This window comes from Polyergus mexicanus, unplaced genomic scaffold, assembly GCF_030449975.1.
Source record: "Polyergus mexicanus isolate NDT 795.1 unplaced genomic scaffold, iyPolMexi1.0 SCAF_1, whole genome shotgun sequence".
Taxonomy (NCBI): Eukaryota; Metazoa; Arthropoda; class Insecta; order Hymenoptera; family Formicidae; genus Polyergus; species Polyergus mexicanus.
In genome coordinates, this window is record NW_027223321.1 from 2,445,874 (window position 1) to 2,459,219 (window position 13,346).

The 13,346-nt window shown below is 37.0% G+C and overlaps 3 protein-coding genes across 9 annotated transcripts in view; 2 read left to right on the forward strand and 1 right to left on the reverse strand.

The window, feature by feature from the left end:
- The window catches only part of Hnrnp-k (Heterogeneous nuclear ribonucleoprotein K), an 84,134-nt gene that overhangs the window by 4,553 nt on the left and 66,235 nt on the right, over positions 1-13,346 (reverse strand). For 6 of the 7 annotated variants that reach the window (XM_070316281.1, XM_070316272.1, XM_070316263.1 and 3 more), the window contains 4 exons: positions 1,560-1,688; positions 822-1,272; positions 409-569; positions 73-242 (listed from right to left, as the gene is read on the reverse strand). In XM_070316281.1, the coding sequence (XP_070172382.1) occupies positions 73-242; positions 409-569; positions 822-1,272; positions 1,560-1,688 (911 nt within the window). Of the gene's footprint in view, positions 1-58; positions 243-408; positions 570-821; positions 1,273-1,559; positions 1,689-13,346 lie in introns of all 7 variants that reach the window. The other variant, XM_070316316.1, reaches the window with a different exon arrangement.
- On the forward strand, positions 6,104-7,907 carry LOC138945109 (cytochrome b5). The gene is made up of 3 exons (XM_070316354.1): positions 6,104-6,469; positions 6,542-6,845; positions 7,216-7,907. Exons 2-3 carry the CDS (start codon positions 6,554-6,556, stop codon positions 7,341-7,343), a joined length of 420 nt encoding a protein of 139 aa, XP_070172455.1. The 5' UTR covers positions 6,104-6,469; positions 6,542-6,553; the 3' UTR covers positions 7,344-7,907.
- On the forward strand, positions 9,108-11,922 carry LOC138945099 (cytochrome b5). The gene is made up of 2 exons (XM_070316330.1): positions 9,108-9,310; positions 10,630-11,922. The coding sequence occupies exon 2, from the start codon at positions 10,673-10,675 to the stop codon at positions 11,063-11,065; it is 393 nt and encodes a 130-aa protein (XP_070172431.1). The 5' UTR covers positions 9,108-9,310; positions 10,630-10,672; the 3' UTR covers positions 11,066-11,922.

Sequence of the window (13,346 nt, forward strand, 5' to 3'; positions counted from 1 at the left end):
AATATGAAATGAAAAGCGAACGCCTACATTTAGCATTAAGTATATAATAAGAACATACGTTATAATAATTACCTCTGCTGTAGCAGATACTGGGCCATTTGTATCTGACTGGGAATCCCGGTAATAGTAATGATACGATCGTTACTACCAGGCAGTGGCTCATCTATAGTTATTCCGGCACCACTGTCGGATCTGATTTTTCTGATCCGCGCACCGCCTTTGCCAATTATGGCTCCAGCCAACTGCAAACAAGAACAAAATTTTATAAATCAGCTCTCTCACACTTCAACATGTAGCCTAAGAGCAAGTAAATATAATTCAATCTAAGATATATCATAATCATTGTTAAATATTTTTTTCATCGAGAATATAGATAAAATACGATAAGTATTAGCTTAATCAACTTACGTCTTTGGGAATGGTGACTTGTGTACTAGTCTTGTTTCCGCTCATATTACCCTGGTTGCCTTGATTGTTTCCACCCATAGGTGGGCCACCACTCATCCCCAAGTTACCGCCGCCACCTAGGCCATTAGGCGCGCCGCCTCCTTGCATACCCCATCCATCACCTGTGACAAAAGAAACATTAATGGACTCGTATTTCACTGATATGCACGGATTCTCGAATATATATGATATTTTAACGACATATGACGATTTAACGGCATTTTAATAAACTCCAACGGTATTTTAATATTTTCTCTCGCGATTAAAAACATTTTTCTTCCCGAATCCTCGGTTAAAACGCTAAAAATCAAGATGGTCCTTTGATCATCGCCGCGCGCTTCGACGGGTCATCAATAAAAAAGATTCCTCCTCACCATTGTAATTTCCGCTCGCATAGGGTGGTGGTCCGCCTCTGTTTCCACCATATCCACCGCCGGCGCGGCCGCCCTCGTAACCGCCTCCGCCACCGCTGTTGCCTACGCGGGAATTACCGCCGTATCCACGATCCGGCGGGCCACCGGACATTCCTCCGCCGCTATTGCCGCGTGGACCGCCTCTCGCTGATGGCGGAAAGCCGCGGTTCATGTCACCAGGACCGCTCCCGCGATTGTCGCGTCTAGGTGGCATTCCGCTGCCAGCGTTACCTCCGGCGCCAGCGCCATTGCCGCCGCCGCCTCCACCGCCGGCACCGCGACCACCAGGCCCGCCGAATCCACCGACCTTGCCCTGATTACCATCGGCGCTGCCATAGCCGCCGTAATCGTCGGCGTAATAATCGTCAAAGTTGTGCGGGTCGTAAGGGTTGTTCACACCCTTCAACGGTGACTGGAAAATAAAATAAAAAGCGACGTTATTCTTTTTTCTTCGTAATCGATTATAAACATGCAAATAAAGCGAAAATGTTTCATAAAAACTTAAAGAAATCTTTTTCTTTTTTTTTATCGTTATTTCTAAACTAGAGTAACATGTATAAACGGAATATCGAGACACTTTGTACGCATAGTAGGAGAATTCGAAACAAATCATTCGCGCCTAACAAAAAGGATCGCACGTGCAGGATGTAGCGGATGTAACCGCTCGATTTATAGGAAAGTCATGATCTCTATACTTACAGTCTTAATGGTGGCGATCAATTCGCGTATGCATTCAATGCACGTCGTGGGTTTCCCGCAGATGCTGATGAGGCGATCCGTGCTACGGGGGCAAGTGTTGGAATAGATCTTGATCCTGGCTCCGGTTTTCTGGAACATAAAAGATATTCGAGCGCGTTAGACGACAGCCACTTAAAGATCGGGATAAACTTCGGAGAACTTTTCGCGTATCGATTTGCATCGAGAGGAGGGTCGATTGATATCGAAAACTTTCGTCATTGTCTGAAAGTTGAAAGGATTCGAATAGATAATGGTTTTACAATAAAGTTTACGCTTATTCTGGAAGTTGAATGCGGATAAGGCGCATATATCAAAAAATTCTTTTACATACGAATTTCTCTAGATTATGCTTCATTTACTTTCGTCTTTTATCATTAATAATTGACGATTATGTGATCTCAGGTGATATCGTAAGTTAATAGCTCAACGAGTCGTCGCGCACTTTTCTTTTAATTACACGTCAATGTAACGTGAATCATGCAAATGCGATAATTCGAGTCTGTCTACTTTTTCGAATCTACAACTCTCACTCACCCCCAATTAACGACCTAACAATGCTCGAATGTTTTCGTACTCGCTACGCTAATTTGCACCCCGTTCTTTTTACCGCGGAGACTTCTAAGTAATAACTCGAGACGACAATGGTCAGATCGCGTGCTGATAGTCGCTTAAAAGTCTACCTAACAGTAGAGACCACTTTCTCAGATCGTGAACACGCTACGTCGAGACGGCTAAGTGCAGCACGTCGGGTTCCTCAAATCTTTCTCCGGCTAATTTCGACTTGTCGTCCGCGTCATAAAAAGGAAAAAAAAAGCAAAAAAAAGCGGTGACCGTAAAATTTTCGAAGATAACGGGCGTTATCAAATATTGCGTTGCTGTTACACGAAAATACATTTATACGACCACGGAACGATGAAACCGATAGACAATGACGTACGTATATACAGGCTGGACATCCGGAGATGCGGCTTTGATGCGAATAACGCAAAAGCGAAAAATTGACGATAATATCGACAGCCGTGTGCACAAACGCGAAATATCCAAAACAGATAACAATCTAGTTCGCGTGTATGTACACAAAGTGTGTCCGGCAACCATTGGTATTGTGCGGAGAAATCGCGCCGTTTAATTACGCAGATCAAAGCACACAATTCCCCCCTTCTCTCTCTCTCTCTCTTCTCCTACCTGAATCCCCTACCAATCTCGTACAGGTCCATTCAAACGATATTTCCGATGCAGACGTTCGGTAACAGGAATGCCTAGATGCGGCGTTAATTCCGAAGTGATAGAGACTCGAGAGAAGGATACACGTATACATATATAAAGGTAGAGGGAAAAAAAAAGAGAAAACCAATGCAATTTATACTCTGGCAGTTTAATCGTCTCAGTTTCACGAGGCAATTTCTTGCTTGTGTTTTTTTTTTTTTTTTTTTTTTTTTTTTTTTTTTTTTCGAGAAAGCAAAGGCAAGACAACATCCGCTTTATTTCAGTAAAAATAAAGGTCGACGATATCTGATTGCTGGCGAATGAATGGCGAGGAGAAATATCGCTCGGATATGCCTATAATTGGTCAATAGAATTTAAATGCTTAAGAAAAATAAAAAAATAAAAAAACTTGTGATGTCACATACAATAGTTTTTTGTCTCGAATTTGGTCGCTGTCGAGATTCGAAAGAAAAATCGATAAAATTACATGCACCAATGTTTACGATACTCGTGCCTCCGGCGTGTACTATAAATATGATTTTAATCAAATTAATTAATTCAGACGATACGCGTGCATCCAAATCAGCCGGATCAATCTCTCTCGACGTGATAGAAATGGAAATAAATAGAGATCTTTACACGCGCGATAGGATCATTTAATGGATTGGTAAATTGATTGAATTGTATTTTCGCAGCATTATTCTTTGACGATAGTGTCATGTTTTGCATTCCATTTTCTTTTTCATCACTTCAATTCGCGAGTATATCGTGATATAAATTTTCATTAACTAGGCGGAAATGTATCTCTCGAGCTTACGAGTAGTAAGAATCTTATTTATATACCGTAATGCCAAAGTAAGATTTATCAGGGAGGAGCTGGCAACGCAACTTTGATAATTAATTGACGAAGCTCGAGAGAAAGAAAAATCAAAGACGAATATATGAAAGCTTCTCGTTGTAGCGCTTCTTGACTCGCGTTTCTCGCGAACAAGGCGTCTCGGAGAATTTTCGAGAGAAACTTCCGCTCGCCTGGGACCCGAACTTCCATCCTTTGACATTCGATATCGGTAGACTTGAAAAGCAACAACGTGGATCGATTATCCTTTGAAAGAGGCACTGTGTCGGAAATATAGCAACGTAAGTTGCATCATTGAAGAGAGTGTGCGCTTCGAGAGATTTTGAGATTGCTTTTGTGTGACGGAAGGAGATTATCTTTCGGACGAACATTACACGAACGATACATTGTACGAAAATACCAATAACACGAAACGTCTGGCACGAAATTCTCTATAATCGATCTCTCGATTGTTCAGAGATGCGTCCCGTGGAGTTTTTCAATTTTCCAAAAGTTTCAGGAATTTCGAAACTTTCCAGGACGAAACGATCGTCAAGACTTTCTGCGCGAGTTGAATTTTCTTGAATATTCAAGAGCCGAAGATAATTAATAGTTTCTCCAAGTTTCAAGGTCGCGAACTTGAAATAATATGCCATCCTCCGCACGTTAAACTTCCGACATTTATATTTATACAGCATAATTAGAAAACGCTAATTTTTAAGAAGATAACTTTTATATTACATTCACATTAAAATTCAAATTGAAATATATATATATATATATATAAGAGAAAACTAATAAAACACATATTTGCATAAAATGCGCGAGTAGAGATAAGAAAATTTTTTACAGAGACGAAAATGAAGGATGCGGATAGTTTTAATAAGCTTATGGCAATTCGGCGCGAATAACATCCGAAGGACCTCGAAGTCCTCGAAATCCTGGCGGGATAACCATAGGAAAACACAGCTTTGTGAGAATAAGCTACATTGCGCCCAAATACGCATTCGCTTAACAATCCTCCGCCGCAGTGGCATCTCCGTGGCAGAAGTTTGGAGTTCGCAAACTTCCACGATATTACGAGCGACGTGATGAACTAATCTAAACATGAATCGCTCTATTCAATTCAATGCGACAAACTTCCATCCCTGCGGTAAGTTGCCCGCACCACCAAAACTGCATTTACGTAAACGCTAAACCCGTCAACAATATCGCTCGATATTAATTTCGACATTTGTCTCAACTATACGCAGCATACAAGTTAACGATCTCGGATATTATATTTGATATTTACTTTATTTTCTTAATTTATTTCTTCTATTTCCCGTTTCATCATTATTTATATGTTTTTCTTTAACGAAGAATTTTCATTAATTGTTAATTGTCTCAGAGGCAAAACATATTTAAATTAAACACATTTAAACATATAGTTAAATTAAATACATTTAAATCCAAATATAATTTAAGTATAAAATTTATGCGTGAGATAAAAAATTTTGCAATTAATCTAATCACGAAGGGGGAGTTAAAAATAATATTCTAACTAAGGCGGTTTTTATAAAACGATAGTAAAATAATGATATATTTAATGGCATGAAAAAATTATGTTTCCATAAGAAGTGCAAGTATGCATATTCGACTACCGCGACATTATCATCTATTGTGTGAATATTGCGGCATCATTATTGGCCGAATAAAGAATGTACCTGATGCATTTTCATGAGATCGTGCTGTTCGCATAGATGAATCTACGTATCAATGTCGCAGAAATCGTCGGGAAAGAGAGTCACCCGTTGGCTTGATTATTATCACAGTGATTGCACTGCTAGTGATATATTGTATTTCAAGACGTATACGAAAACGTATCGCTATTGTATCGCAACACAATCGTTTCTCTCGAGATTTCTTCCTTAGAATCAGGTGAGCCCCGATATAAATTTTTTATGCGACTGTGACCTATGCAAATATTAAAAACTCAGACGCGCGAACTTCATCTTCTCGGATTAAACGAAGCGAGACCGCCGTTTTACAAATCGACGTAGCTTCATCGCCAAAATATTGTAGAGTTCTAAGCTTTCTGAATTTTTTTTTTCGATTCAATTGTTCAATACTTCACGCTTCGTACATCTAGATAAGATTAAAATTTATATTCCTCAATATTGCTGTAAACTGTGATAAGTACAGATTAATCATAGAACTTTTCACGGATACTTTTATCCGTATACATAGACTCAAACGAATAACAGCGATCAATATAATATTAATAAAAAGCAAGCTCCTCTATATGAGAGAAATATGAACGAAGAGATAAGGAATTATTAAAATAAATAAGGCGCGATCGCTCGATATCGCACGAGTGCACGTTTTGTCGATAATATGTTTAAAGCTAAAAAAACATGCGCGAAAGTTCGCTGCGTGCAAGCGACCGTACACGTCGGGACAGCGTGAAACTTATAAGTACGAGAAACTCGTCTGCCGCCATCGACATTCGCGAGACGAAAAGGAACGAAAGCCACTGGTCGGAGCAGTGACTCCGCGAACGCGCGAGGAGACGAAGCGACGTAGCGTGACCCGGCCGTCGAGAAACTCATTTTTGTCCGGCATATCCCGGCCTGTTTTCCCTTTCAAAGTGCCATTCAAAGCACACGATCCGATCGAGATCGCGGACATCGAAATAGATCGCACGCGCGCATGTGTGTTGTTCCAAGGTGAAGCAGAGCGAGGGAATTTTTATGTAAAAGTGATATTCTACGGTAAAAAGCAGTTCGGCTATTGTTCGGAAAAAAAGGAGAAAGAGAGAGAGAAAACGCAGCTAAACGCGGCAAACAGAGTACAAATATATTTTTCATTGTCGAGCTTTTTCATAAGTGATTTTTCTATTCTTTGCAACCTTTTTCCTCAGCCTTGAACCACGATGAATAAATATACGGTCGACGAAGTTGCTCTGCACGATAATGATCAGGATCTGTGGATAATAATACATGGAAGTGTCTATAATCTTACGTCGTTCCTGATGGAACATCCTGGCGGCGAAGAGGTATTGCTGGGATTAGCGGGACAAGATGGAACAGAATGTTTCGATAGCATCGGTCATTCTGATGAGGCGAAACAACTTCGAGGAAAATATAAAATTGGAGAAGTAACGAATCAGGGAAGCGCACAATCTGTTCGATCGATGACAATTAGTGCAGATGAGCAGATAACAGGTTATTTTCTACTTCAATTGTATTCCTAATCATACAAAAATCTATAGATTTAATATCAGTGTTTTATAGATAAAATATATCAGGTTTTTAACAATTATTTATTAAATTGTCAGTTTTCTAAAAATAAGTTCACTAGTATTTATATTTTTTTGTCTGTATCTTCTTTCAAAAGAATATTTTAACATGATTACTTTTAAAATGATAAATAATGTACATTAACAATCCAACAACTGTTATAAAGACAGTTATTACAATAATTTTATTGCTGCCCTAATGAAAGTAATAGACATAAAAGCCGTTTGTCTCTCGATATCGCTATACTTTAAGAAATATTTTCTTCTTTAAGGAGATATAACAGAACCAAAGATAGACAACTACGACGACTCCGACCATCGGTATCAAGCACAAACGAAACAAAAGTCTTCGCTTCAAGGGTTCATTTACATCGCTATTGCAGTTTATGCTTTTATATTCTACTATTACTACCAGAATATGTAATTTGAAACGTTTCACGTGCATATATATGTTCATAATACAGACAGTTAATTTTAGCAAAATTTTGCGCAAAATGCAATGTTATACGAAATTTGTTTTATCAAAAATAAGTTTGTTTCTCTTGTTTGTGTTTATTATTAAGTAATTTATTATCTTTATAGAGCGATATAAAACTGTATCTCTTAAACTCTGCATTGAAAGAGATATACGTTTATATTGCAAAATCAAGCAATTATTTTTATAACACTCTGATGAAAGATTATTAAACTAAAATTATATAATTCGGATGAACATATTTGTGTGTGTGTGTGTGTGTGTGTGATCTGCTCATAATAATTTTACAGATTAAAGTAGAAAGCTTCTTATTGCTGTGTTTCTATAATCAAATTTATACATTATAATCTGTAACGAAGCGGCCGCTGAAAAAAATATATTCAAATGGTTCAACAAAAATCCAGTATATTTTATGTAACTCTTTTCATTTTGGTCTCTAATTTTGACACGCGCTTATATAAACAATATTTAAATTTATCTTTGAAATGTACGTCCTGGGAAAAAATATCAGTATATTATCTAAAATTTATCATGTATCAGTAACAAATATTTATTATTTTTATAAGGAAATATCGAATTTGAAAATTTAATAAATATATCGATATATATATATTTTCTACATATACATATATTGCGAAATTATGTGTCTCTGATGAATGAATATTTCGTCGACCAACTCTACTATCGTGCTTATCTTCCTGCGACATGTACGCGGGTAAATAGCCGCGGCGTCACCATGACTAGACGCTTTTGCATATGAATCCGAACATCATGCTACATAATAATGCGCGAGTCCACCAAGAATAGAAATGATACAAGCCTGAAAAATATTATAATAAATTTAATCTATTATTCTTATACATTACATGCTTTCAAATTTTAATAGAAGTTTCGAAAGATTTCACACTCTAATCGTGGCTATATATCATCGCGATGGATAGCTAGAGATAATTACGTAATTATATAATAAATAATATATTTTTTAATCTTTGCGCTGACCATATGACCCATCAGATTCAACGTGACATGAATGTATTTTTACTCATCAGTTTCATGAATGCCATTACGAATTTTCTGATAAACAAAAAATATCCTTCTCGACCTAGTTTGTGAGAGCTTTAATACACAAGCGTTAATATGTCAAACTGAATTGATAAATTTGATTTGGTGGAGTTACTTTATCAACGAATAATCTAGAGGATTATACAAACACAAGAATAGATTCGCACCATAAAGAATAAAGTTATTTTGTGATAGACATTACATACACTTTATCAATGCCATTTCTATATAAATGCTACACAAATACACACACACGCACACACACATATATATATATAGTACTATACAATCAGCAGACATCCGTGATTGGCGCCATTTAATATCGAAAACCTTCTGTGAAAGGATTCTGATAGACAACATAATTATTCAAAATTTCTTTATCAGATCTCGTTATGAAGAACGAAAAGAGACAGCGAGGGAGAGAGAAACATGTGACAAATAATAATAATAGTTTTTCTCTCAAATGGCATATTTTTACGCAGCGAACTCGTATTCAGGGAACATCGATTGTGATCGAAGATCTACCTACAGTAGCATCAGCGTAAGAATGATTATACGGTTGGCAACGCTGCCATTGGATAACAACGATGTAGTGGGGCTCAATACACGACATGGCGTATACGAAAAGAGGGGATCGTAAAGTTAAGAAGCCAGATTCTACAGTGTTTATGCAAGTGCGAACCGGTGCAGAAGTTCGCGAAGCGACATCATCGACAGCAGAGATCAACGATTGACACACCCGCGTCTCACGCAGCACTGCCTCATATCTGCCGATAACGGTGTCTCGATAACGCCAGATTCCGTTCTTCCTTCAGAAAGATCGATTTTTATCCGCGAGAGCGAAGCGACTGGAGGTATGTTCGAAGCGATCGACGAATTCTGTCCCGCGAACTCGCTTGGAAGACGAGCTCCTCCTCGCCGGAGGAAGATTCGACACGATCGGTTCGTTTCAAGGGACAATACGTTAGAGGGATCTTATCGATCCGATGCCTCTTCTCAAATTCGTATCTTGTTTCTTCGGTGGAGATATCTCTCGACGATGATGGTCTCTCCATTGGCAGGCCAAGCGTTTACGCTCGAGACGTGTTTGAAATTTCGAATCGATATTTCGTCACGAAAACATGAAGTTTCGTAAACAAACTTATCCAACTGCCGGATCGGACAAAGTTTAATTATATTGTGATGAGAGGGAAACATTTCTCGAACTGTACGCGAACACGGTTGAGATTACGGTTGATCCTTCAAAATTATACATTAATTTCTTTTTCGATAAAATACGAAAAATAAAAACATAACTTTTTTCAGAAAATCTTTTGGGAACGAAGTTTTCAATCGCGATAAAAATATCTTTGCTCAATCTTTTCCTATACTCTTTGCATATTAGGAAATTATTCAAAGTGCCCAAATATGCATATTAAAAAAAAAACCTGTTAGTATAATATTGGCAGATTAACATATTAATCTCAAAATCTTGAGTCTAATATGGAATATTTGAAACTTCTTATTACGATAAAACAGCGCTCAAATAAATACCTCGAATAGTAAATAAGAAAAATAAATATTCAATTGATCATCTTGTTAATATCCCGCCGAGATGTACCGATTGCGTGTCAAACAAGTTTTGTCTCTTATTGTATAGTATTTATAATAAAATAATTTATAATAAAATAATTCGCCGAATCATTTAAAGAAAGGTCATTAAAATGCTATATTATATTTTACGAGATCAGTCGAGAAACGGTCTTATTGCGTGGTCTGCTGTAGAATAACTGAGATAGTCTCTCTAGCACTTGTTATGCAATCAGTCTCTACCGACCTCGGGTTGATTATATCAGACAGCTCATTTTTCATAAACGCCATAAAGAGCGTGTATGACATTCTTATATATATATATGTATATATATATGACACAACATTACAATTCCTTTCTGGAATTATATATTGCCAATCGTGATGTGTATATTTATACAATCGTGCCTTAACTTGTTGAGAATGAGACTTGTTACACGTGTCGAGTGATTTAATAAAATTCAAGGATGTTATATAGAGAATCATAGTAGATAATCTCTATTACAATCGCTACATTTTACACGAGACAAAATAATAAATGTATCTCAAGTCTTGCTCTTCGTGTCGACATAGTCGATAGTTCTAATACTCCTCTTTATTTTAGACCGATTGTACGAAGGTAAAATAGCACGAAACATCAACGAGACATGGCGAAAGAGAGACAATTCACGAGAAGCGAAATCGAGCAGAATGACGAAAAAGACACTATGCTGATCATCTTGCACGACAAAGTATACAATGTTCGCAACTTCCTCAACGAGCATCCCGGTGGCGAGGAAGTCCTGCTCGATCACAAAGGCAAAGATAGCTCCGAGGACTTTGACGATGTCGGGCATTCGAACGATGCTATGGAGCTGATGAAGAAGTACCAGGTCGGCGTGCTCGTCGAATCGGAAAGGACGAATCAACCGCCGAAGAAGGGCTGGGTGGCGGGATACAACTTGAAAGAGACAGAGGACATGAAGGGAACCGGCATATTCTTCTACTTGCTCATAGGTGGAGTCGCGCTCGCAATGACCATCATATTTTACTCTTTTTAAATAATCGTCTTGGTTGGATAATTGTACGCAACGCGAGAATGCTGTGAACGTGTGATAGTGTAATAGAACGGTGCACAGAATGCAGGAACATTCTCACATTATTTTTGCCATTATGTTTTCGAGAAAAAAATAGTATCTCTAACGATAAGTAATTAATTTTGTTTTGATGGGAGAGGTTTTATTTTGTACACTTGTATTTCTCAAGGGGGTTAATGTTCGAATGATAATTTCAATATAAAATATATACAATATTGATAAATAAAGATATATAGTTAATTATGTTAATTAAGAATATGAAAGGAATATCGATTTTTGTAAATCAATTTTTATTAAAATTAGAGCATATTCGTCAATTCATTGGATTAACTTTAATCATCGAATTAAACATTTATTTACGTAAATTGCTACGTTAAAACAAATTTTATCTGACGTCTTATCGGACTGATTTTCACTGTGTAATGAAAAGTTGCTTAAAGTTGCTTAGGTCAAAACAATTTACTTTATATCCAAATCGGACAAATTAAGAAAACAATCGTTATATAAGAATGATATGATGAATAAACAATTATGTGCAGCGTCGACGCTGCAATAAAAACGAAAAAAACCAAACTGATGGAAAAAAGAGAGAGAAAGAGAAATAGGGAGAGTATGTCAAGAGAATATAAGTTATAGATTAATATAAATATATAGAGAATATAAATTATAGATATCAAGAAACTTATATACGCACAAATTGTTTTGAAAAATTTCTAAAAACCAAATATATATAGATTCTTTATATAATTTTGAATTTTCTATAAAACTACAAATTTAATATTTTCAAGCATTGAAAAAATATCAATTTTAATAAAAAATGTATATACATTGTTTATTGTATGCATATATAAATGTAAAATCTTGAAATTCATCGAATTAAGAAATGCAATAAATCATAATTGTGCATTAACAGCTAAAGAGATAATTTAGCGACTGTTGAAAAAATATTTGATAACTACCTAGTATCAATAGATAGCCTTCGAAATCTTCTATGCAACTTCTTTTAAAGGAACGTGTTATCTATGAATCCAAGATAAGATTATTGCTTTTATCTTAGAATATATCGGCCTTCTTTCATTTACTTTGCGCATAACAAAAAATAAGAACTTGATTGATGCGTATCGCATATTTTGCATTATTTATATCGCACTCTGTACATCGCGTTTCACTTGTTGTAAAGATAAACATCGTTAACATTTCAAATTTTCAAACACTATTTCTTTTTTAAACCTAAATTTTTTTGCTGTTCCACGCCGTATGTTCACTGCTGTATATTTCTGTGTATTTCTATGAATTATTGCAAAACGATACGCTAAAAAATGAAATCTAGAAATTTTACAATCCGGAGCGCACATTCTTTTCTATTCGATTATCCACAAGGGAAACTACGAATAAATGAATTGCGCCCAACAATGATAAATAACTAATTGAGAAAGTTGAAAATATTAATGAAAGAAGGAGAAAACCACGAGTGTCAGCTAGTGTTAACGGAAGCGTAAGAATTTAATAACGCAATATTTGAAATTGAGGAAAAGAGGAAAACACGAGATGATCGATAGAATCCATTCGAGACTAAATGATACTTCTGCAAGTTGATGAACAAACATCATTCTGCCGAATTGTAGTATGTGAAGTAGTAATTTTGATATTTACCTACACATACATTATATCCGAGAGGTATTGATTTTATTTATAAAGACCTTGCACAAGAGCTATACTATTCGAACACGAGTTTGTATCGTGAATCGCCGATAATTTTATACTAACATCGATATTTATCGTAACGTTGGACGATCTATTTGTTTCTGGACGTATCGAAAATTTACGGGTCCATCAGTCCATCGCGTTTCGGACGAATGATAGAAAGTGGTCGTCACGTTCGACTTGTCCAGTCAATGTCGTCGCATGCGCTGGAACTCGCATGGGAGTAGAAGGTGTGAATAAGAACGGGAAGTTACCGCGATGACATGTGTGGAAAACCGCATATCCTTCCTGTCAACCGTCGGCCATCTGCTTTCCATATCAACTTCCGGCGCCAGTGAAAACTTTGAAATGTATCCAATCCCTCCTGGCTTCTCTCTGGGTCGCGTCGAGTTCTTCAACTCCCATAACTCTCTCTTTTCTCATCCCTTTCATTTCTCTTCGCGAACCCTTTGATGCTGCGCAAAGAGCGACACTCTTCTCGCATGATGAAAGCTTTGCGCGAAACATTGCATCATCGCATGAAAACCGCGACGTTGGCATT